The 22,978-nt window shown below is 40.1% G+C and overlaps 4 protein-coding genes and 1 non-coding gene across 5 annotated transcripts; 4 read left to right on the forward strand and 1 right to left on the reverse strand.

The window, feature by feature from the left end:
• The first annotated feature begins 1,106 nt into the window (after positions 1-1,106).
• LOC115586930 (peroxisomal succinyl-coenzyme A thioesterase-like) lies at positions 1,107-9,046 on the forward strand. Its single transcript, XM_030426405.1, has 11 exons — positions 1,107-1,262; positions 2,457-2,658; positions 2,789-2,888; positions 2,964-3,154; positions 5,332-5,501; positions 6,691-6,810; positions 7,039-7,121; positions 7,231-7,324; positions 7,813-7,893; positions 8,178-8,319; positions 8,448-9,046. The coding sequence occupies exons 2-11, from the start codon at positions 2,463-2,465 to the stop codon at positions 8,570-8,572; spliced, it is 1,302 nt and encodes a 433-aa protein (XP_030282265.1). The 5' UTR covers positions 1,107-1,262; positions 2,457-2,462; the 3' UTR covers positions 8,573-9,046.
• A 1,628-nt stretch (positions 9,047-10,674) lies between these two features.
• Positions 10,675-10,746, forward strand: trnap-agg (transfer RNA proline (anticodon AGG)). The gene has a single exon. It is a non-coding gene; the product is annotated as a tRNA-Pro (tRNA).
• A 1,284-nt stretch (positions 10,747-12,030) lies between these two features.
• LOC115585994 (protein C19orf12 homolog) lies at positions 12,031-14,131 on the forward strand. Its single transcript, XM_030424712.1, has 3 exons — positions 12,031-12,184; positions 12,890-13,050; positions 13,202-14,131. Exons 2-3 carry the CDS (start codon positions 12,891-12,893, stop codon positions 13,465-13,467), a joined length of 426 nt encoding a protein of 141 aa, XP_030280572.1. The 5' UTR covers positions 12,031-12,184; position 12,890; the 3' UTR covers positions 13,468-14,131.
• Positions 14,132-15,242: 1,111 nt separating this feature from the next.
• Positions 15,243-17,404, reverse strand: LOC115586648 (cytochrome b-c1 complex subunit Rieske, mitochondrial-like). Its single transcript, XM_030425841.1, has 2 exons — positions 17,112-17,404; positions 15,243-15,969 (listed from the first exon to the last, which is right to left on the reverse strand). The coding sequence occupies exons 1-2, from the start codon at positions 17,221-17,223 to the stop codon at positions 15,359-15,361; spliced, it is 723 nt and encodes a 240-aa protein (XP_030281701.1). The 5' UTR covers positions 17,224-17,404; the 3' UTR covers positions 15,243-15,358.
• A 180-nt stretch (positions 17,405-17,584) lies between these two features.
• rxylt1 (ribitol xylosyltransferase 1) lies at positions 17,585-22,683 on the forward strand. The gene is made up of 6 exons (XM_030425837.1): positions 17,585-17,820; positions 17,979-18,164; positions 19,125-19,227; positions 19,334-19,648; positions 19,812-19,982; positions 21,476-22,683. Exons 1-6 carry the CDS (start codon positions 17,673-17,675, stop codon positions 21,876-21,878), a joined length of 1,326 nt encoding a protein of 441 aa, XP_030281697.1. The 5' UTR covers positions 17,585-17,672; the 3' UTR covers positions 21,879-22,683.
• Positions 22,684-22,978: the final 295 nt, after the last annotated feature.

Genomic DNA, 22,978 nt, shown 5'->3' on the forward strand with positions numbered 1-22,978 from the left:
TCTCCCTGAGCAAGGCACTTATTGAACGCCCCACCTCCGCACTGTCAGGTCTCATCAGACACTTGAGGTCCTTAAACCTGTAATCCAGTGCTGTTGCAACACACACACAAACACACACACACACACACACACACACACATATCTGTGTGTATCTCAGTTTGAATTGTCATCTGCACATTAACATTAACAAGAAATAAACGAAACTTAAGTTAATAACTTATCTTTTTGGCTATGGCTTACCTGTACAAGGTCAAAATGAAGGTAATTACAAGTTAATTTGAGTTAAACAATTAAAGAAGTCTTGAAGTCATTCTATGTGAATTATTCCAGTCTAATGGTGCAATAAACTTATTTATACCTTTAATTATGGTTAAACACTTACTGTACAAGCTGACTGAATCTCAACACGTCATGTCCCAGGGTGTAATAAGGCACATGTCAGAAAAGAATTACCTAATTATCAGATAATTCCTTTCTCTGTGTCATTATGTCCCAGCATGTTGCAGTGTGTGTAGACAGATAGATACACACTTGTGTAAAGTGGAGTTTCTCAACTTGTCAGTCGTATCACGGATGTCTTGTTTGGACATTCAGGGGCTCTGTAGTGAACGTGATTACTAGGGATGTAACGATACCATAAACTCACAGCACAATTATATCAAAATCAAAAGAAAATGTTTATTCTTAATTTTGAATATTGTTATTATTGTGCAAAAAACATTCTAAGGGAACCAATGTAGTTTTGGAGAAGTAATTCAAGCTCAGAATTGTGTCTGTTGTGATACATGTGGTCCATCATCATTTTGTGTTGAGCTGCTTTAAGTGTATAGTTGGACAATTTGAGATGCTCTACTTTGCACAAGTTTGTAAAGTATGTGGACAGGATTAGAGGTTCGAAAATTATTAAACATTTTAGATTGAGAGCAATTTTCAGCCTTAGACGGCTGTCTAACTCTTTGAGGATTAAATTAACAGTAAAACAATATGAAGGATTTTAAGATGAGGAGGAGATTGTTCTCAGATAAGAAGCAGATTCACATACAGGAATCGTCCATACAGGATCCAGCGTGGAGCTGCTCATTAAACACATCAGGATAAATCTCGATTCTTGGTCACTCTATGACAGAGTGAGGATGTTGCTTTGGGAGGAGATTGAAGCTCCACCCAGTGAATGTGAGAATGATAAATGATGAAAGTGCCAGTTCACCAAACCTGAAGGAGACAGCTGTGAGGTCTGAATCTGTTCCCAGTCAGCTTGTACAGTAAGTGTTTGAACATAATTAAAGGTGCTGATAAATTTATTGCACCATTAGACTGGAATAATTCACATAGAATAACTTCATGACCTCTTTACTTATTCAGCTCCAATTAACTTGTATTTACCTTCATTTTTACCTTGTACAAGTAGACTCAGTACTTTTTCCAGCAGTGAAACAACATAACCAAAAAGGTTTAGTTTAGTTTTTTTCTTGTTAATTTTGTGCAGATGACACTTTAGAGATGCAAACAGATAATGGATACGGATACAACACATAATAGTGTCTCTAAACACCAGTACATGACCTCTTCACTCTCACTTTGGGGTCATTTTGAAGCCAGCTGGGTGTGTTTAATCTGTGAACCCTGGGAAGTTCATTCAGGGACATTCAACTGCCAACACGGTAATGTTTCTTGTTGTTGGAGAATGTTTAGTCAGTGTACCATGAGCTTAACACTTACTCCTCTCTGGTTATGTTGTTCAGAATGTGCTCAGTTAGAGCAAAAACTGTTGATTTCCTCGTAAGGACACAGCAGAGAAGGAAAGTTGTAAACAGAACTTTATTATTCTGAGCAACTTGACACATTTTAATTCATATTCACCCTGGGCCATGACGTGTTGAGACTTCCATCCAAACCTCTCATCACTTGCCATCACGAATTGCCTTTCAGCGGTGTCAGAAAGCAGAAAGATTATGTTCTCGCCAAGACTCGGTGTAAATCATCTGTGTTGCTATTTAGCTGTCAGCAAGGCAAATTATTTATCTATCTATACGTCTACACATGAGTACCCTGCAACATACTGGGACAAAATGACTCCAAGAGAGGAATTATCTGATAGTTAATTAGATAATTCCTTTGTTACATTTACGTTATTTACAAGAGGGGAAAGTGCAGTAATTAGAGTATGTCATAGATCTCATCTATCAAGTTTCCCCAAACTCACCAACTCACAGAAATCTGTGATTTTGTTACGATGGACTGCTTGCAATTCAGTGTTTTCTCGTCTCACAGCTAAATTGCCTCTTCCTTTTTCTTTGATCCTCCACACCGTTGTAGCAGCTCGTCTTTGGCCAGACTCTGGTTTGGTATCGACAATCTTTCTACACCTTATTCAACAGTTCAGGCTGCTGTAGCCGAACTCAAACTGACTTCAGGAGCCATTCAGAGTAGAGTGTGTGCCTTTTATGTGTGCTCAGTTCAGGATGGAAATGAAGCAGTGTATTGTGAAGCTGATGGTCCAGCCATCCAGAGGGCTCATAGATGAGAAGTTTATCGTCCTGGTCCAGAAAGTACCACCTGGTTTCCAGCTGACTGTTCACGCCCTCCACAAGTGTGAGGATGGACACAGCTGGGAGGCTTTTGGTCATTACACAAGCAATGCTACTGGAACTGTGAACGGTAACTGGTTTAACGCCTTAATCTACAAAATCCAGGAAATGTAATTAAGAAATGTTTGCACGTAGAGAAGCGTTTGTGAATCATTATGACCATCAAATAAGGAATCATTTTCAGGCCATTGACTCTGCAGTTTCAGAGGATCCCAGTCTGGGTGGGACGTATTCTGGGGTTGAACAGATGGGCCTACTGTGGAGCCTCAGACCAGTTCCAGGCAGAAAACCTGGACTCAGGTAGGCCAACAAGGATGGAGCTATGGTAATCAATACTGAATCTTATTGAATGGACTCTTTCCCCTTGTTCCTAAGGTTAAGGAAGATGAATGTTCAGACTCCCATGGAGGTCACAATCTCAGTGTACCAGGGTCACCAGACTGAGGGCTTCATGGATCAGGTGCCGCTGGCCAGTGTGGTGGTGGAGCGCTGGTACATGGCGCCCGGCATCCGCAGGATCCTGATCACAGAGGACGGACTCACTGCGACCCTCTTCCTGCCCCCAGGTAGGCCACAGGAGAGACTGGAGGATGGTGTGTTGTGGTTGTGACATTTAGAGCAACAATAACCAATGAAACACAATTTACCATGAATGCTTACCAAGTTCAGCGTTGGTTAAGTTGCATTTAGCAGAGACTGCAAAAGTCCACACTTCTTTCCTCCAGTAGAAGCTCTGATACTTTGATTCTGAGACTCTGGTAAAAGTAGAAGTACTGATTCAACTTCTTTACTCAAGTAGAAGTAATAAAATACAGGTTCTGAAATCTATTTTAAGTATCAAACTTAAAAGACATTTCTACTGGCCATTTTAATCTATCTATAAATACGAGTAACCTCTGTCTGTCTGTCTGTGTGTGTGTGTGTGTGTGCCTCAAATATCTCTGCGGATCAGGATCAGACTGACCTGAGAGTTTCAACATGGCTGCTGCGTGGTTCAATGGTGTGATATTTCGCATTTGTTTGGACTGCAATGATACCGTTAATAAATTATTTCATAAATGCTTTACAAATTCCACGAGCATTGTCCACCGGAGCCACTACAGTCACGTGCGCACCAGAGCCAATCACTGCACACCGTGGCCACGCTCGCACCAGAGCCAATCACTGCAGAGCCCACCGCGACCCCCCACCTTAAGAAACAAGCAGATTTATACCTGCAGGTGCGAGCTGGACCGGGATTTTGCTGGCGGTTCGGTCCCGTTCTGTTCTGTTCTGTGCATCTAAACTGACTGTTGTGGATTAATGAGATTAAACGAGTCCGGACCGAGTCTGTTTGGGTCTGAGGAGATCCGGAGAGCGCGGACAACAAAGTGGAATCGGAATCTGTGGATGTATCTAGCCGCTAGCCGCTAGCTACACGGCCCACCTCCCGAGGCGACGGACCGGAAGCATCGGCACGTCCAAAACCGGACCTAGGGTAAATAATGTCCGCCACGCTTTTTCGCGAACATCGCCGTCACGTTTGCTTTGTTTCTGGTGCAGGAAGAAACGGTAAAAAAGGGGCTTTTGTCACTAAAGTGTCCAAGCAGCAAGTTTGGCTGTTGAGGAACAGGAAGTTGTGTGAGGGACCTAGGCGGATGATTGACATGCAACGACGGTCGGTGTGTGTGAGAGTTGAGAGATTTGTGACATTTAGCGTGTTTGGAGTGTGTAGTTAGTGTGTTATGTAGTGTTTGGTGTAGTGTGTTTAGTGAGTAGTGGAGTCGTTTTTTTGTTTAATGAGGAGAAGCTGAATGTGGAGCAGGCAGTGCAGCTCTTCATTCAGCTGGAAGGAGCTCAGGCAGACCTGAGCATTGCCTGCATTTAAATGTAAATAGTTACATATAACTTTGTAAATTTTTTAAATGTATGCACACATTTAGATAAACAACAATTTATATTTGCATTATAAGTAAAAAAAAAAAAAAAAAAAAAAAAATCGATTGTTAAACATATTTGTGGTTAAAAAAATCTAACTTTTTCTACTCGGATTTCATATTTTTTTGTGATTTTAGGTCCATTGTGTTAATACAGTATGTCAAAATAAAAAAAAATAACTGTACAGTCACACATGTGAGGTTGTGCTGAAAATAATGACACCAAGTAAATAGCTTTTAAGATGAAATATAATGGCAAAATCAAAAATAGTCAAAAACAGCCAATTATACCCTGGAATATCAGATTTCACAACAAACCTAAATATCCCTGACGTCCCACCTTCAAACACAGCCTCATTTGGCCATCCATGAAAAAGCTCCTTAACCTCCCACTTTTTTATAGGAATACACTTTTCTTACGGGCACTGCACTAGTATAACTAAAAGACTATTAAGCTTAAGGGTTGAATCAGTAGGATTTTTCCCAGCTCTTCCTAAATGCACCACAGAGAGAGTTGATTGTTGAGTCTCATTCCCAGGATGTCAAATAGTCACATTTTGGGTTGGTAAAGCGTTCCGAGCAGCAACAGAGTGAGAAAATGAGGGATGCGGGGTCTCTGCAGATACGAGACAGTAACACACCTTTTCTCTCCAATCCAGTTTCTCTCTCTCTCTCAAAAAAAGTCAAGATTAATGAGCCTTTTGTGTGCACAGAAAGAGTCTTCAATCTTTTAAGTCAATGAGCAAAATCGGAAGAGTTGCATTCATGTTTTGTTGAGTGTAGTTGTGGAACTAAACTGTTTGTGAACTGTTTTGACTGGTGTGAAGGACCGGGACCTTTCCCCGGGCTCTTGGACCTGTGGGGTGGTGAAGGGAAGTTGTTGGAGTACTGTGCAGCTCTGCTTGCCTCCTACGGCATCGCTTCCTTAGGCCTCGACTACCTGACACCTAAAATCACCATGGAAACTGGGAAGTTAATGGACAAGCAGTACTTTGAGGTAAACTTAAAAAAATATTTTTCAAATATCTCCGATGCACAAGAAAGACAAAGGTCTCGCAGGTTGGTAGTATCAAGATTAACTGTGTAAAGACTAAAAGATGTATTGCCCCAGTTAATCAATCCCGAGCAGCCTGGCTGTGCATAGGCATCATGCACTTGTTATGACGAAGCTATTGAAAATTACTGACTAGCCTACACAAGAGAGTGTTTGGATGGGTCAAGTGGTCATATTTATTCTGTTTTGAAGGAATGTTAGTTCAGTGAGAGATGTATCAGGTGGATCAAATCTTTTTTCGCAATCCACAAACTGAAAATGTGTAAATGTCTCTCTCTCTGAAAGGTTTGGCTTACATAGAGGCTGTCAGAAGGGATGCCCACTATCTCCTCTCCCTATTCAACTTGACGATTGAACCCCCCGCAGAGGCCAAACAGAATAACAAAGCGATCTCATATATAAATAGACAAAATGATGTCATTCTATGCTGATGATATTGTCTAGTACCTGTTCAGTCTGAAGAAGTCACTTTCAGCCATTTTAGACCTTATTAAACATTTCCACTATCAACACTAATATACATGGGGACTGATTTTAGTGGTGACCAGGGGGATAATATGCGAGTCAGAAGGTCTTTATTTATTTACTTTGCATTGTCTTGTGATAGAATGAATGACCAGAATTATAATCTTATGCACTTTATATCTCGCCTCTATGCCAGAATCTGCCCTGATAATAGCAAAAAAAGTCATTTTTTGACACTCAATGAAGATTTGCTTCTGTATTAACAGATAGAATACTAAAGGTAAGACTTACTGTCACTCAGGAACAATAGCTGAATCACCTCTGCCTCAGCAAAACACTCTTGTTAATAAGGTACATTTTATCCACTTAGATCAGGAAACGTTGACAAATGAAAACAAATATTTTGAACCTTAGACTTTCCTCACAATGTTTCTAACTGCAAACTGAGAGTTAATAATTCTCTTCAGGTGTTATTCCAAGAGTCCTGAAGACTGAGTAACAGCTTCAGGCCCAACTCAAAGCTACCTTTTACAGAAAAGATCATTGATATAAAGAAGACAGATATAAAGCTTGAAAATCCACACGACATAAAAGTTATATACGTTTTAGATTCCTTTGCAGCCTGTAGCTGCAACACTTTGATTTTTGACATGTTTTCCTGCTGCAGACGGCCTACAGACTCCTGGAGCAGCATCCTCAGGTCCTCAGCAGCAGAATTGCCATGTTGGGTCTTTCGCTGGGCGCCAGTATGACTCTCAAAATGGCGGTTTACTCCCAGGTTATTAAGGTAAGACTGCTATAGCTGAAAGTTACTTTAATCATCTGGGCTTAGCTAATTTAGCTCCACTACTGTAATGAGCTTCAGTTTTATTGGATCTTCCACATGTTTGTGTCAAGGTTTACAAAAACGGTGGGGACCCAGATACAGACGCAGAGGCAGGCAGGAAGACATAACATAAATCAAGCTTTAATAATGAGCTGATATGAGGTCCAAAATCTATGTGTGTGGTCGCAGCTCAGGTGTGCAGTGTGTATTAGTGGGAGTCATGTGCAGCCAATTGGCGGATCTCTGCAGGAATTTCTGAATTTCTGCAGCAAGTACGTTTTTCTTTCATTATTCACTTGAGCGTTTTTTCTATTTAGTAACTCAGCCACCGATCGTCCTCCTGCTCCTCAGAGATGACGTTTATGTATGTACAATATACAGAAACATGGGGAAGAGACGCACCGGTAAGAACAATGAGATGATAAACCGAGATCTGCTGCTGCCCATCCCCACTGACCCCACGCTCAAAGTGGATGTGAGTACCAACAGCCACCACACGTCTTTTCATTGTGCAGTACTGCTGAACGATTTACACAAAACTTGGATGGAGGACGGGTCTCGGATCCCGGAATTCTCTCTCACTTTAACATTGCGAGAAAATGTCTTTTTCAAAGAACGCATGGATGTTGATGAAGAACAGTCGGGTGTGTCTGGTATCTGAGTGAGAACAAGTTGATGTGGATCTTAGATCTGGTGAGCTGAAATGATCAGTTATGGGTGGTTTAAAGTTTAGAGTGATACAGGGCTAGTTAGATGTTGGACTAGGCGCAAGTGAATTAAAGGGGACTGTGGGGAGGTTTGTGCTCGACTGTGAGCAATTCTAGTTGAGATATGAAGAACGGCTGTTTGCAGTATACATGGTGATGAGGTAATGAGTCTATTTGTGACTCTTTGATTAAAAACTGTAATATGATGACTATGATCAAAGTATACTTTGTCTTATTGCTGTTTGTCTCCGAGCAGGTGGGACGACTCAAGTGCCCTCTGTTGCTGGTTCTGGGTGATGACGATCAGAACTGGCCCGCCCAGGAGTCTGCGCTGGACGTGAGTTTACTGACACGACAACATCCTGTGTGGCTAACACCTTCTGTCGCAGGGTTAAACTAAGCTGAAACTGAGAGGAAACTCAATGTTGATATATGGCAATTGTAAGACAATAAAATAAGCTCATCATACAAATAAAAAGAGTTCATGTAAACTGACCAACAAGTTGTGAATTTTTTTTTTTTTTTTTTTACATTTTTAAGACTAAACTATTTCATCATTTACTTATTTTTTTAGGGAGTCCTGACGAATATGACATTATTATTTTTGCTTCCTGTTCCTAGATGAAGCAAATAATGGAACAGGCGGGGAATAGCCACCTGCTCACTGTCCTGTCGTACCCAAACGCTGGTCACCTGATTGAACCTCCATACACGCCGCACTTCCGAGCCAGCTCCTTTAACTCAGTCCAATCAACTGAGACCGGTAGGTTCCTCTTCACACCAGGAACCTGTAGATGGTGACTGAAAATGAATGGTTGGATGTTTACATGCAAAAATCAGGACTTTAGACTTAAGCTATGATGGCTGTTTCTGTTCCTGTTGTCTTTGCAGTGATGACTCTGTGGGGCGGAGAGATGGTGGCACATTCTCGTGCTCAGGAAGACGCCTGGAGGAAGATGTTGGATTTTCTGAGGGAGAATCTGTTCAGTGGCTCAAACCCTGGAGCAGCTTCATAGAGTCGTGTAGCGACAATGTGTTATTTTAGGCTAATCCTGAAGTTAGCATCGCCCTGGTTCTCTCGTCAAAAAAGCCTCTGAGATTTTTGAATTGGATTTTTGAATATCAACCAAAGTAATAAGTTTATGATAATGAACACATTTTGTTCAGCAAGATGGATGAACACCCCCTTTGTGATTTTTGAAGCGTAAAGAAAATCTCTAGAGGTGAAAAGCTATTGTTTTGGCTTTAAACAGACAAAATCACAGTCGCATGACTTAATTGTCACCACCACTACGCGTCTTACTACACAGTTAATATACACATGTTCCATAAACTGAGTAATATACAAGTTTAAAAGTTAGAGTAATAATAGTTTGTAGCTAAAGTCGGCTTGTAAAAATGGACTAGTGAGTAGTTGAGTCGACATGCTCTGTAGTCTCATTCAGTCACTTGGTGGAAAGTGATTTACAATTAAATTGTTGGACATTTAATGATGTATTTGAAGTCGCAGAACGAAACATGTGAATATCTAAAAATGTCCCACATGAAGGCAACTACTAATGGAGAGGTTTAGGATACAAAAGACGGACCAATCTTCCCTGTATGATTCATAGATTCGCATCCTGACACCTCGCACGAGCACTTCCATTTCACATCTCTATTCTTACAAATAAGGAGAAAAAGTTCACCCACACTCGTTTCTTCTGAGTTTGATTGAACTTATTGTAGTGATATCTCCATGTTTTGTCACAACAAACCACGCTGGAGATGCCACGACTTCCTGGTCAAATATATGAGGTTTTGTCTAAGTAAAGTCGAAAGGTTACAGTGAATTTAATGTACATTACATTTAACTTACAAGGTGTCCAAATCTACAACCACCAACTGGTTTTTGGTTATTAACCATTTTTAAAGTTGAGCCTTTCCGGCATATGTGCATAAGATTCTCTGAATAAAAGCTTGGATTGTGCTGTAAAGATGTACAGTTCATATCAGCAGACGACAAACAACTACAGACAGGTTGAGAAACACGTTGATAGAAAAGAAGCTTACGCACAGTGAGAATTGTGCAGGTAGATGCATTTGTCCATCTCTCTCTGTGGTTCCTGTTCATGACTGAGGGAAGAACTGAAGTAGAGCGAGTAAGGAACTAAAGATGGCACCCACGGCACGTCACATTTCCCGACAGCCACCCTGCGGTGAACCGACAAACAACTTGTCTTTGCACAGAACAATCTGTGGTCTGAATCACAGGTGAGTATGCAGCCATGTACATTTACAACTACAAAACTGGTCAAAATTAAACCAGTGACAGAACAAGTTTCAGCTGAAGCTAATTTACCCACTTTGAACCCTGAGCTGCTGCAGCAAAGCCTCTGTACATGGGACGCCCGCTCTACCATGGTGCTAATGCTGGTGCTAATAGGCGCCCATAATCATGTTTTTATAACCTGCTGAGGGACCACAGTGGAAAAGGTGCAAGTCACAGTCATATCACATATCAGTTTACTACTTAGGGCCGGCCCACTGGTACCATGAGACATGCAGCAGAGGTTGCCGAATATTATTTTTACCCAAGGCTGCAAATGATCACATTGTATGACTGAATCATACTACAGGGTGGATAGTCTCTGTGTGTCGTTGTCAAACTGCAATGAAAATCATCTTTGATAAAGATCCTGTGGTCATTTTTAATCCTCATTTTAAGGTCAGAGTAATGACTGAATGTAGCCCCCTGTAATAAGATTTAATACAGATACCCTGAAAGAAATACCAACTCTGAGCAATGTATTACGCTTGATTATGTAGACTCTGTCAAAGAGGTCGTCATCCACCTCTGAACATATCTGCCGATTGGATTTTATATTAATAAGAGTATGTGGGAATGTCGAGTAGGTCTAATGTCTAAAGATGAGGCACAGCTGAACTGGACTAATGCCGTGAAGATTTAAGAGGAAAGGTGCTAAATGGGTTATGGACATGTTGTGCAGCAGAGGGCGCTCTTTGGCCAGATAAGCTGTGGGTCTGCAAGCTGCCACATCACTAGTTTGGAGCTTGGATGCAGATTTGGAAAGTACAGGGGAGGAGAGTTAAACCCTCTATTTTCCCATAGAAGTAAGGCTCGTTGGTCTAGGGGTATGATTCTCGCTTAGGGTGCGAGAGGTCCCGGGTTCAAATCCCGGACGAGCCCTGCTTATTGCACATTTAAGACAGTTCAGAACTCTAAAATAACATAAAAGTACCAAAGACATAATATACAACTTGATGACCATCAAAGACTGAATAGCTACTCTTCAACTTTGGGTAGATCAGTCTACCCAGACCTCTTGAAGAAGAAGTAGCTGTAGTCTGACACAGTCATGGCGTCATCCATGCATCTATAAAGTGTGTGTTTAAGGTTAAATCAAGAGATAATAAGAAACTTTTTCTTCTTGTATCTAGTCTGGAATTATCTTTTGATAACTGACATATTAAAAAAAAAAAAATAATAATATCAAATGGTCTGTGTAGTTCAGTTTGGGGTGTTTACAGGAAGCATCATGTGGTCATTGAATAGTTCATCCTCTGGGGAGCAGGAACATGATCAGCCACCCTAGAACGTCTTTTTGTAAACTGAGCCAGCATAATCAACCCAACAATGTGTTTACAGAAACAACACAGCACTATTTTGATTGAACTGAAATAAGCTATAAAAATAACAATAAAGCTATTATTATTATTATTATTATTATTATTATTATTATTATTATTATTATTATTATTATTTAATTAGCAGTTATCCTTAAATTGATCATTTTAATGTGTCATCATAGGATGTATCAAAAATTCTTAATTTACTTACTGAAAACAAACACTTAAAGGTGTAGTAGCCAAGTTGTTAAGTTCATCAGCAAAAAGAAATCAAATAAAAATCAATTACTTAACACATAAAGTAGATTTGATTTGTTGCTGCTCTACTAGAGGAACAATGTTATCCTTATCCTGTACTACAAGGTTCAAGGTTCAAGGTTCAAGATTTGATTATTGCACTTCGTCACATTGAACTTTTGGCTTATTTTGAGATTAATTGTGTGGCTCTATTCCAGAGATGAGTTTAAAGCTAAGAGGAAACTGGAAATAACAGAAACATGAAAAGATATAAATAATATGCTAAAAAAAAAAAAAAAAAAGTATCATATATGGCATAACTGTGTACACATTATACTTTGTACATGACATAGCCTACACTGCAAATATATAGCCTACATAAGCACAAACTTTACATAAATATTATTATACTTCTATACGTCTCAAAAACGGTACAAAAATAATAAAAAATAAATCATGTGACGAACATTCTATATGACTGCCTGTCTCATGACCTATAAATGATAGCACTATCCTAAAACTGGGCTGGCTGTGTCTGATACCTATTGGTTGTTTTACAGAACAGGAAAAAGGAAATCGGGGATTGGCCGACTATCCCTGAACGCAGCATTCTGTTTCGCTACCATCAGGCATTGCGGCCGGAGTCACACAAGCTCAGAAATCAGGAGCAGCCGGCTGAAGCGGGGAACAGCCGACATCATAATAACGATATAGTAACAAACCTACGAAGATTATTGATGAGGATTTCATGACGCAGACAGGTCTGTTACTAAAGTTACCCGCGGGCTCGGCATCGGGGGATATTCGGTAGAAATGGGCGGCAGCTAGATAACAACAGAGATAACGCTGTGTAACGTTAGCTTATGTCTTATGATCCTTTCTGATGCAATCATATCTATTACACTATTAATATCTGTAGACAAATGTCGTAGAGGATGACTGTGTGCCGCAGTATTAAAGACATAAAGGAACACATGGAGCATCTAAACGATGTTTTTTGATCTTGTGCGCAGAAATTATTTCTAATTGCTTGTTATTACATACGTGATAACTTGTTCGTTTGAAGACTTTAAAGTAACTAAACGATCTGAGTTTGATTCTTTAATATAATTTGTCTCCACTGTAGACTAATAATCAATAGTAGCAGATACTTTAGTGTTTCCACCGAGTTAAAGGGAATTTGAGCAACAAACCCTCCTAATGATAGCATGTTGTTATCTTTATAGCACGAGATAAAAATGTCCCCTTCAGGGACTTTAGGGGCTCAGTAGGACTATGTTCAGTCTTCCAACTTATGTAATTGTTGTAACTTGTTGATTTGTGAACAGCTATAACAGCATGTACTCAAACTACTCTATCAGACAGTGTTTCCCAGATTTCTTCACCTATGGTTGCTATTAGATTGTTATGTAGCTTTAAGTTTAAATTCCTGCCAAGTGTCCTGAAACCATAAATGTGATCTACAGGATGTGTCATCGAATTGATGATGTCATGAAGCTGTGTTGCGAGTTATCTGCCAATCAGCAAATCCAGACCACAGTGAAAGGCTCAGGGAAGGGAGCAGCAGCAGCCGGGGGCCTGGCCTTTGCTGGAGGGCTGGTCGGAGGTCCTCTTGGTATTGCAGTCGGTAAGTTCAAAATGTCACACCACAACTTTTTTTTCACAACTTTGCCTCAATCTATAATGTACAGTATGTACAAAATCACCTGGTTTGTTGCAAATATATATAACTCTGTAAGACCAATCAATACTGTTGTTTAAACCCTCCTCCCCTGTAGGCGGTGCTGTAGGAGGCCTTCTGGGCTGCTGGCTGACCAGCGGACAATTTAAACCGCTGCCTCAGATCATAATGGAGCTCACTCCCCAGCAGCAGCAGAAGCTTTACAGTGATCTCGTTGCCATCCTGGGAGACGTCCAGTGGACTGATTTGGCTCAGCTCACTGCTCTAGTAATGGGCAACGCCACCCTGAAGCAGCAGCTCACAGGCGCCCTGCTCGGGTACATCACCAAGGAGCTCCAGGGAGAGGTGCACTATGTGGACTAGTGTTGGTGGACAAAACTGACTGTATAAAGCTGACACAGGGGCCCGTGTGCTCAGGAGGATGGGGTCCTTGAGAAGAATGTGAACTGTTTTAGTGGAGCCGAAGGGATTCCTCATACATTGTGAAATGACTGACAGCAACACAGTCCTGGTGACAGGTTACACTGGTCAGTATGAGGTCAAAGCATTGCTATGAATGAAAACAACTCTATTACTGGATTAATTTATTATTGGAAGTGCACTTGAAGGAGTCATTTATTCATTACGCCTGTGATGGCACTGATAATCATGTCTGACTTTCACAGTTATTCTGAATTGAGGCTTGAACAAACAGTTCAGGTACTGTGTTCACAGTAAATTATTAAGTTAAAAGAGTAGGAATTCACCAGCATCTGTGTGTAGTATATTGTATCGCCATCAGTAATTTAAATCATACTCTTTATTGCTTTGAATTATTGCATCAATAAAAAGAAGTTTGCGTTTCACTAGTTCTTAAAGTTTTACAAACATGGCACACTTTATTCCTCTGGATTAAAAATATGAAATACAGAACACAAATGCTTGATCTTACTTGAGACACACTGAGACACTCATGGCCACTGCCATTACTGGTTTAAAATGTATGTCATATTTTCAGACATAAACCTATTAAATGGAAATAAGACTACATGGTTTCTTGTAATCCATTTACTAATGAGCTTTTCCAACTGAACTTTATGTAACCATGAAAAAGGCGCAGAAAGCTTAAAAAACACAACGCCATCCTATCTAGCCAGTCTTAAAAATGCGACTAAGAGATGTTTTACTAATATGTTGGTTTGTTCTGTGTACGACTTGTGTTGGAGTTTTAAGGCTTTGACCCCAACTGCATTTTTAATAACCCCATATGGGCCTGAATGTAGTCCAACAACCCCAAGTGCTGTACCTCAAGATATCACAACATGGCTGACATTGTAAAAACACTTTGGGTGTTGTTGAACCATTAATGATTAACTACTATATTTTATGTTCCGTTTTCCACTTTTGAGGGTCGCGGAGATGTTTTATCCCCCCTTTTTCAGGGGAGGTTACTGGGGCCAAATCCAGTGACTGTGGGCGAAGGCCAGGGCACACCCTGAACGAGTCGCCAGCTCATTGCAGGACCCTTGCTGATGGCAGTGGCTGCCACACAGGTGCCAACTGCACATCAGGAGCAATTTTGGGGTTCAGTATCTTGCTCAAGGATACTTCAGCATGTAGCTCAGTTCCACCCCAGGGGAGCCGGGATTCGAACCAGTGACCTTCCGATCACTAGTCCAGCAGCACAGTTCCGCTACAGTGTGTTATGTGATGAGTAAAAATCCCTGTGGAAGTTTTTCTGTTGGAGACGGAAAAACTAAAATCTGCTGCAGAAACTGTCAAAACATGTGTCTCTACATAACAATATTTTTTTTTTGTTTCAAATATTTATCATGTCTTTATCATGTCATGATGCGAAAAAAAAATATATCCACACCGCAGGGCTCAAGCTGACTGAGGAAGAAAACATTTTGGTTTAATTCACCTGCTGTGGTTGTGGATTGGTTCTGTATTTTCTCCTGTTTTTAGAGTCTTCTGGCCTCAACGTTTGTGTGACATAAGTTCTATTTTTCTTCATTTTCGTGCAAGACACTTTAACATGGAAACTTTGTGTTTTACATGATGTTATTTGCTAAATAGTGTGGATAAAATCTGTTGAGATAAATACATTAATTTGAAAAAAAAAATAGATATGAATCAACAACAAAATAACTCAATCATAAAGTTGGAAATATCTTTATTAGGAAATTATAACATTTCAAACCATCCCCAACTGTCAAATAAAGCCATCTAAAACTACATTATACAGAGAAGAACTGAGACAGAGCTGCAGTATTTATCCCACCACCACTGTGTCATCATCAGGAAATTCATAGAAGGGAACCTCCAGGTTAAGAGGAGCAGGGCCCTTTCTTATTCTTCCTGAAGCATCGTAGTGGGAGCCGTGGCAAGGACAGTAGTAGCCTCCGTAGTCTCCGGCGTTGGCGATGGGCACACAACCCAGATGGGTGCACACACCAAGGACGATGACCCAGCGTGGGTTAAGAACTCTATCCTTATCATGCTGGGGGTCACGCAGCTCCCCAATATCAACAGCCTCCTCTGCTGCCACTTCTTTATCTGTGCGGTGACGGACAAACAGGGGCTTTCCTCTCCATTTGAAGGTCATGTTTTTGCCTTCGGGGATGTCACCGAGCTTGATCTCGATCTTGGATAAGGCCAGGACGTCTGCTGATGCACTCATCGAGGAGACAAACTGGTAGACCACTGTCTTGGCAGCATAGACACCGACAACAGTGGTGGCTCCTGTCATGAGGTAAGAGAAAACTCTTCTTCCCTCACTGCTATCTTGGGAGGACTTGTGGGGGTCGGTGACCTCAGGGCGACGGTAGTCCGTGAAGTCAGGAATCTTGATATCTGTGTGGGCGAGGCGGACTGTGGCAGGAGCTTGAAATGAGACAAAGGAAGAAGCGTTTAAAGACAAAGGCAGCAGATGAAAATAATAAATTGTTAACTACACAAACATGTAATTTTCATTGTTTTCTTGTCAGCATTTATAACATTTAATCACCACATTTCTTCTTAGAAATGTTGGATTTAATTTGTGAATATTCAACATGATCACACTTGAGACATTTCTCCTTTCAAGACTTAATTAATGGCAGAACTAATAAAGTTTCAAAAATACAAATGAAAGGATTTGTGGTGCATTTAAGTGACCTTGAAAACTAGAAGATTTAATTTAATGCATGGTAATGAAATTTGGGAAATTAAAATTCTGGATTGAAATCAATACTCATTTGTATACTGTACATTATGTACGACTATTTAAACCAAAGAAGTCGTTTTTAAAAACATCATAGCAGTCAAAATCCAAATTTGAAAGTATGTTTGTACACACATAATAGAAAACACATCAGCTTTAAGATTTAGAAACTTTGATTACTGTCAGCTGTTATGCTACCAAAAAATATTAGCATTAGAGCTAAATCTGCTTTTACACAATAATCAAATCACACAATTATGAGGTTGTCAAAATTTCTGACGATTAAATAATAGTTTTTGACTTCAGATCTGTACTGTCACTTGTACCACGCCAACGCAAACCTGTTTGACCATGGTTACATACCGTGGTTTGATAAGCTACATGTTATGATACATACAAACATATCTATAAAAAGGTCATACATCAAGACCGATGTCAATGCAAATTGGTGTGACATAGTGTTTAGATCAGAGTTGTTTTTCTTGTATCCATAAGTAACAATAAGTACAATAAGTAACAAGTAGCAATGTAATGCAGATTAAATGTCCCATACACAGTGGCATACACTCTCGTGTCAGATTTCAGTTACAACACCTCGGCTACTTCCTGCTAGCTTCAGCAAGGTGATAACAGTAATGTCAGTTTGTAGATAAGAACAGTAAAAATGAAGAAAACAAAAAATGTACACGTTGTCTAAAATAGAAATGTTACATTATCAGTGAACTGTCACTATACTACACAATACTTTTTTTATCGTTACATAACGCAGTGCAATAACAACTCTGGCTAATGTTACTAGCAAAACGTCCGTCCTCGCCCTTACCAGCAGCAGGCACCAACTCTTTAGCTCCAGGGCACAGCAGGCTTTTAACCGTGTGTTTCGTTGCCCGCAGGTACGGGGATAGAGCCCCGGGCCGGGCGGCCATGGACATCATTTTTGCCCAAATAAAAAACAACTACACCCGGAGAAACAGACACGACCTTGCGTTTACCAGTGATAGAGGCGCTATGGCGCTGGCGTTTACGAAATCTACCGTGCTCTTCTCTGGTCTGTCTCACCAGAAACACACTCCCCCTGGACAACGTTCCGCGTTGGTCTGACCGAAGTGTTCCTGTCGTTTTTTCTAGTAAATCACGTTATTATTCAGCTTTATTGTTGTCAATACATACCAAAATTACGGTTGATATATTTTGTGTCGGTATGGTATTTATTAATCAAATCTGATGGAAACCAGACATACTTTTGAAATAAAAGCGACTTTGGTACAGGCGTTTCTCGAGGTGGGCAGTATTCAGGGGGCCTCGTGATGTAAACAAGGGTCCTCTCACAAAATCCGGAGACGAGCTGCACAATGGTAACCTGAGAGAAAAAAAGGAAAGAAAAATGAAAATACCAAAAAGAAAGCTATTTCTTTTAATTATTTTTGCGTATGTGGCATTTTCACTCTACGCTGCATACAATGTTTTCTTCAGCACCAAAGTAATATCCCGTGTGCACAGGGTAGTGAAGAAAGAGACCGGAGCACCCTCGGGTAATTTTACGCTTCCCACCACCGTTATAAAACCTCTGTTGCAGATAAGCTGCCTTAAATTCCCAAAGATTTACAGTTAGTTACAGTTACAGTTTTTTGTTTATGTTAAGGAAACACTTGTCCGTAAACTGAATGGGAATGTCGTGGTGTGTTTGCAGGTGGTGTGAGAGATGGCGGTGCTGCTCCATTTCTAGCCGAGGATTGGAATCCGTGGGAGGATGAGCAAGTGGAGTACAACTCTGCCCTGAACAAAAAGAGAGAGGCTTTCAAACAGCACCTGTCTCGAATTGACAAGAACAAACCCAAAAGATACAAGGTCCAAATCTGGGGTAAAGCTGCCATAGGTACGTCATGATATCATGAGCTATATAAAATACTGAGTAAGATAGAATTAGAAAATGCTGTTTCAGGTGTTCCAATTGATGACATATTGATATTTGTATCAGTATAGTGAAGTAATGCCATTTTTCTAAGTTCAGGTGATTTAAATATAATAGAATATAATTTCTGATAGATTTGTATCATTGAAGAGAATGCTCCTCACTGAATCCGTGGTGCAACAAATACAGAAACACTACAACATTAGTACAACAAACAGTCTGAGTGTAAAAAATTATGAATTCAACTGAACTCCAAACCTCATGTGGGCATGCATCATGATTTGACGTATGTGTGTGTGGTGAAAATGAATATACATTATAAATAAAATGTAGTAATAATTTTGTTGTCTATAAATAAAGTAGATGGAGTTCTATATTATTTATCTTTGTGTATCACAGAGTGTAGAATAAATAAAATCAACCAGATTTTAAAGAGCAAATATTAGAAACAACACCAAATATAAAACTGTATCTCAAATTTGTTTTGATTGGTTTACTCATAGTACATTCTTATTTAATATAAATGTTCTCTTTCTTAGACAGGGGAATACAACTGAAATTGTGAAACTGAAAATTACATATTTCTGTCTATCATAATGAATAATAACTAAGGCTTCAAATGTAAACATTTCTTAGGAAAAAACAATTATGCTAAACTTTAGATATTGTTTCCTTCCCCATTGCTGCTGTTAATTTTTTACATACTTCCATATTTCCTGAGTCAACAATTACATCAGGGCTTATCAACTACATATAGCCTATATTACATCGAGTGCCTACATTCATGGGTGGAGACAAAAACTATATTTGAGTGATGCATACTCAGCTGTGAAAGCCTGGCAGTAGTACAACATGATGGCACTGCACATGTTGACATTTTAACTCTGGTTGCAAAATCACATTGAACTACTCTCTTCTCCTCAGGGCTTTACCTTTGGGAACATATTTTAGAGGGACCCCTTAATCCGACGGACAAGGTCGCACAATGGAGAGAGGGAGAGCTGCAGTCAGGAAAGATTGATTTCAGGTAACGATTCAAAGATGAAGCTCTTAAAAACCACAAAATCTGACCTTATAGTTGTGTTTTTGGAGTCACATTATAATAGCCCCTCTTCTTGCCTCTCTGTCTTTAGTTTCTATACAGGTCCAGCTGTGGTCCAGGGTCACGTCCCTCAGGACATGAACAGTCTGATTCTGGTTCTGAATGGCCGGGAGCAGCAGAAGGTGTCTTACTCCACACGGTGGCTTGAACATGTTCAAGCTATGGTGCAGTCCCACACAGTGTCACATGTGGCTGTGGTCCTGCTGGGCAATGAGCATTGCAACAACAACTGGATAAGCCCGTACTTGAAGAGAAACGGTGGCTTTGTGGATCTGATGTTTCTGGTGTACGACAGCCCGTGGGTCAACGACAAGGATGTCTTCCAGTGGCCTCTTGGTGTCGCCACGTATGTCTTTTCTTAGAAGTCCTACTGTGTGTGTGTGTGTGTGAGTGTGTGTGTGTGTGTGAGTGCCTCATGAGAGCTCAGTAGCAGTACATTGAACTGTTAGCAGGTTGTTTTTGAATAACACTGTCTAACAAGTTGTTCTTTTTTGCCTGTCTCTGTGTAGATACAGGCAGTTTCCTATGATCAGACCCAATGCCCAACTAATCACCTCCAACAGACCATACCTCTGCAATTTCCTAGGAACTGTTTACAAAAATTCCTCCAGAGAAACCCTCATGCAGGTGCTGAAACAATCTGGCATGGATAAGGAATGCATCACTGCCGCCAGGGAGAAGTAAGTTAATGTTTTAATGATTGCCAAGCAATTATATATAAGAGTGAAACATTTGTGTTTTGTTTTAGTGAATGCCTTGATTTAATACATAAAATGAGATATTGAGACTGAGAATATTAATATCAGGACATTCTCACTCTGAACCTCCTATTGTAGCTTTATTTTAACATCAGCGATAATGTATTTATTTAGGTATATTAACTCTTTTTTTTTCAGCAGTCATTGGGGTTTCACACCTACTGACACATCAAGGCTTTCAAATGATTTTCAATTTCATCTTCTGGTGAAATTTAAATACTTGGATTACATTTCAGAGACTGCACACTATCATTAATCGGTTTTAGTTGTGATGTGATCTTGTTGGCCTGTAGTCAGCTAAGGCATGGTAATTTTACCATGGTTATAAGTAAACGAGTTAAATGCTTTATTACATAAACTGTCAGATATCCAAGCCCCCTGAGAACCAGGTGTATCCTGAAACACAACTCCAAAAGAGTTATTGTAGAGTTGTATAGTTACAGTATCATCCTGTTCATGGTGGTTGCAAACAGATCTCCTATTAAAGCAATTTCAAGGTTACTGGAATCCAACATCCACAGTCCGTGTTCTGTGCAAAAAAATGCATTCCAAAGTTCAGCTGAAGCTAACATCAAGCTTCAGCAGCTTGAGTTAATCAAATCAAATATAAAGCTATAGTCTGTCACAATTCCTTTGTGTTTTCATAGGTTGTGTTACATCGCTGAGCTTCAGTGGAGGGACAGTAACACAAAAAAGAAGGATTTTGGACTAAAAAGACTGTAACTTAAGAAAAAAATGTACTTTCTCGTGAAGTCGGTCTGCCTCGTATTAGCTTCATTTGAACTTACGAATGCAATTTCCACACAGGATGAGGACTTTGGATTTTGTTCCCCATCATTTACATTGTAACTTTGTTAGGAGGTTTACTACCTCCATGGACAGGAGGAATGATTACAGCAAGCAGTATCTCTTTCAACTTAGAGCCTTTAAGTAATGTTTCAAGACGGACTTAAAAAATATCTGAAATATATGCATAGTAACCAATTATATGTAAATAGCATGACATACCAATCAAATAATTCTTGAATGTATTTAAATGTAAGCAGTTTTTTAGGGATGCGACTAACATAGAAGGCTTTCGCTTTTGTTGTTTTTTCCCTTTGACCATGTTAAACTCCTGTATGTTGTAAATACTGTAATGCAGTTCAGGGATGTCTCTTGTTTAGGTATTTGTATCATGATGTACAGTATAGACAGTTGGCAGTTAAATCACAAATTATAATGTTATTTTGCTGTCATATTCAATTTAGTGTGTTTGGCTATTTTAAATGAAGAATTTCTGTTATTTTACTATTACTTATTGAATTATATATTGCGTTGAGGTGAGATATCTACAACATGAACTGTTTCATTGAAACGGTACTGGAACATATCTATCATAAGTTTATCACAGCCTTTCTTCCTCCTTGCCTCAGGTGGCTCCCTCAGGAGACATCAGATAGTCTGAGACGCTATCAGACAGCTTTAGCCCAGAGCGAGCTTACTCTCTGCCCGGTCGGGATCAACACGGAGTGTTATCGCATCTACGAGGCCTGCTCTTACGGTTCAGTGCCCGTGGTGGAGGACGTACTGACACCTGGGACCTGTGCAGTCGGGCCCAGCTCCCCGCTACGTCTGCTCAAAGCTGCAGGTGCGCCCTTCATCTTCATCAGCGACTGGAAAGAACTGCCGGCCATTTTGGAGAGGGAGAGAGGAATGAGCCAGGAGCAGAGGGTGGACAGGAGGAGGAGGCTGCTGGAGTGGTACGCCAGCTTCCGTCAGCAGATGAAGGAGAGGTTCACAGAGGTCATCGAGGAGACTTTCTTCAAAAGCGGCTGACCGCGGTGCTTCAGTAACAAAACTTTAAAAGATAAACAGGGGTAGATGTTCAATATTGATTTTATTTATTTTGTGGTTTGTGGAGAAATGTGACACACTACTGGTGAAGTGACTACTGGTGAAGTGAACATGATTATGTTCAGTGTAATATTCCTGTGCGGGTTATTATAAAACAGTTTGTATGTTTAGTAAAGCTGCCATTAATAATTAATTGATATTTATCATCTTAATGTTTACAATGGTGGAAAGTCCAGGTGTTTTAGAAATAATAAATTGCCTTTGCATTTTAAAGTCTTCACATTATTTCCACTGTGTTTTATATCTTTGTTTGTATGCTGTTAGTATTGTGATTTTTAGGAAACCATAAACACTAGGTGTAGAATGCGACAATAATGTGATATAGGCCTTGTTTGAAAGTGGAACATAGAGCTGTTTTGTATTGTGAGCAGCTTCAAAATGGTTGTTGTTGCTATGGCATGAGTCGCTTTTCTGTTCAAAACATAACAACAAGGGTCCCCCGGTGGCTCACTTGGCGGAGCAGTGCCCCATATGCAGTGGCTGTTTCATCTGGTTCGAGTCTGACCTGTGGCCCTTTGCTGCATGTCATCCCCCCCCCCCATCCCATTTCCTGTCATCTCTCTCCTAAGCTGTCCTGTCTAATGAAGGCATGAAAAGACCCTAAAACATAAATTAAAATTACAACAACCTAACTAGAAAAACATATATTCTTTGTTATATTTATTTCTGTGCTGTGTTGCATGAATTTTGTAAGAAAGTGCAATAAAATAAACTGAAGAGAAGTTAAGTGGAGGTGCCTGTTCTGTTCCTCTATTTGCTCTGCAGATGGCGCTGTGCACCAGTTACTTTTCAATGTATACAGTGATCACGCCTCTGTGAGGGAAAGCTTGTTGTAGTTTGGCAAAAATGCAGGGAAAAAGTTAAACTTTTGACCTTATCACATCAGTATAGATCGAATAATGGGGCGAAAGCGTGGTAGTATCTTAAGCTCTTTCAGGGGCTGTAAACTTCTCAGACAAAAATTTATTTACAGTCTTTTTGCAATATTCAACCAATAGCTTCTTTAAAATATGTGCAATATA

Source organism: Sparus aurata, chromosome 8, assembly GCF_900880675.1.
Source record: "Sparus aurata chromosome 8, fSpaAur1.1, whole genome shotgun sequence".
In the NCBI taxonomy this organism is placed as follows: domain Eukaryota; kingdom Metazoa; phylum Chordata; class Actinopteri; order Spariformes; family Sparidae; genus Sparus; species Sparus aurata.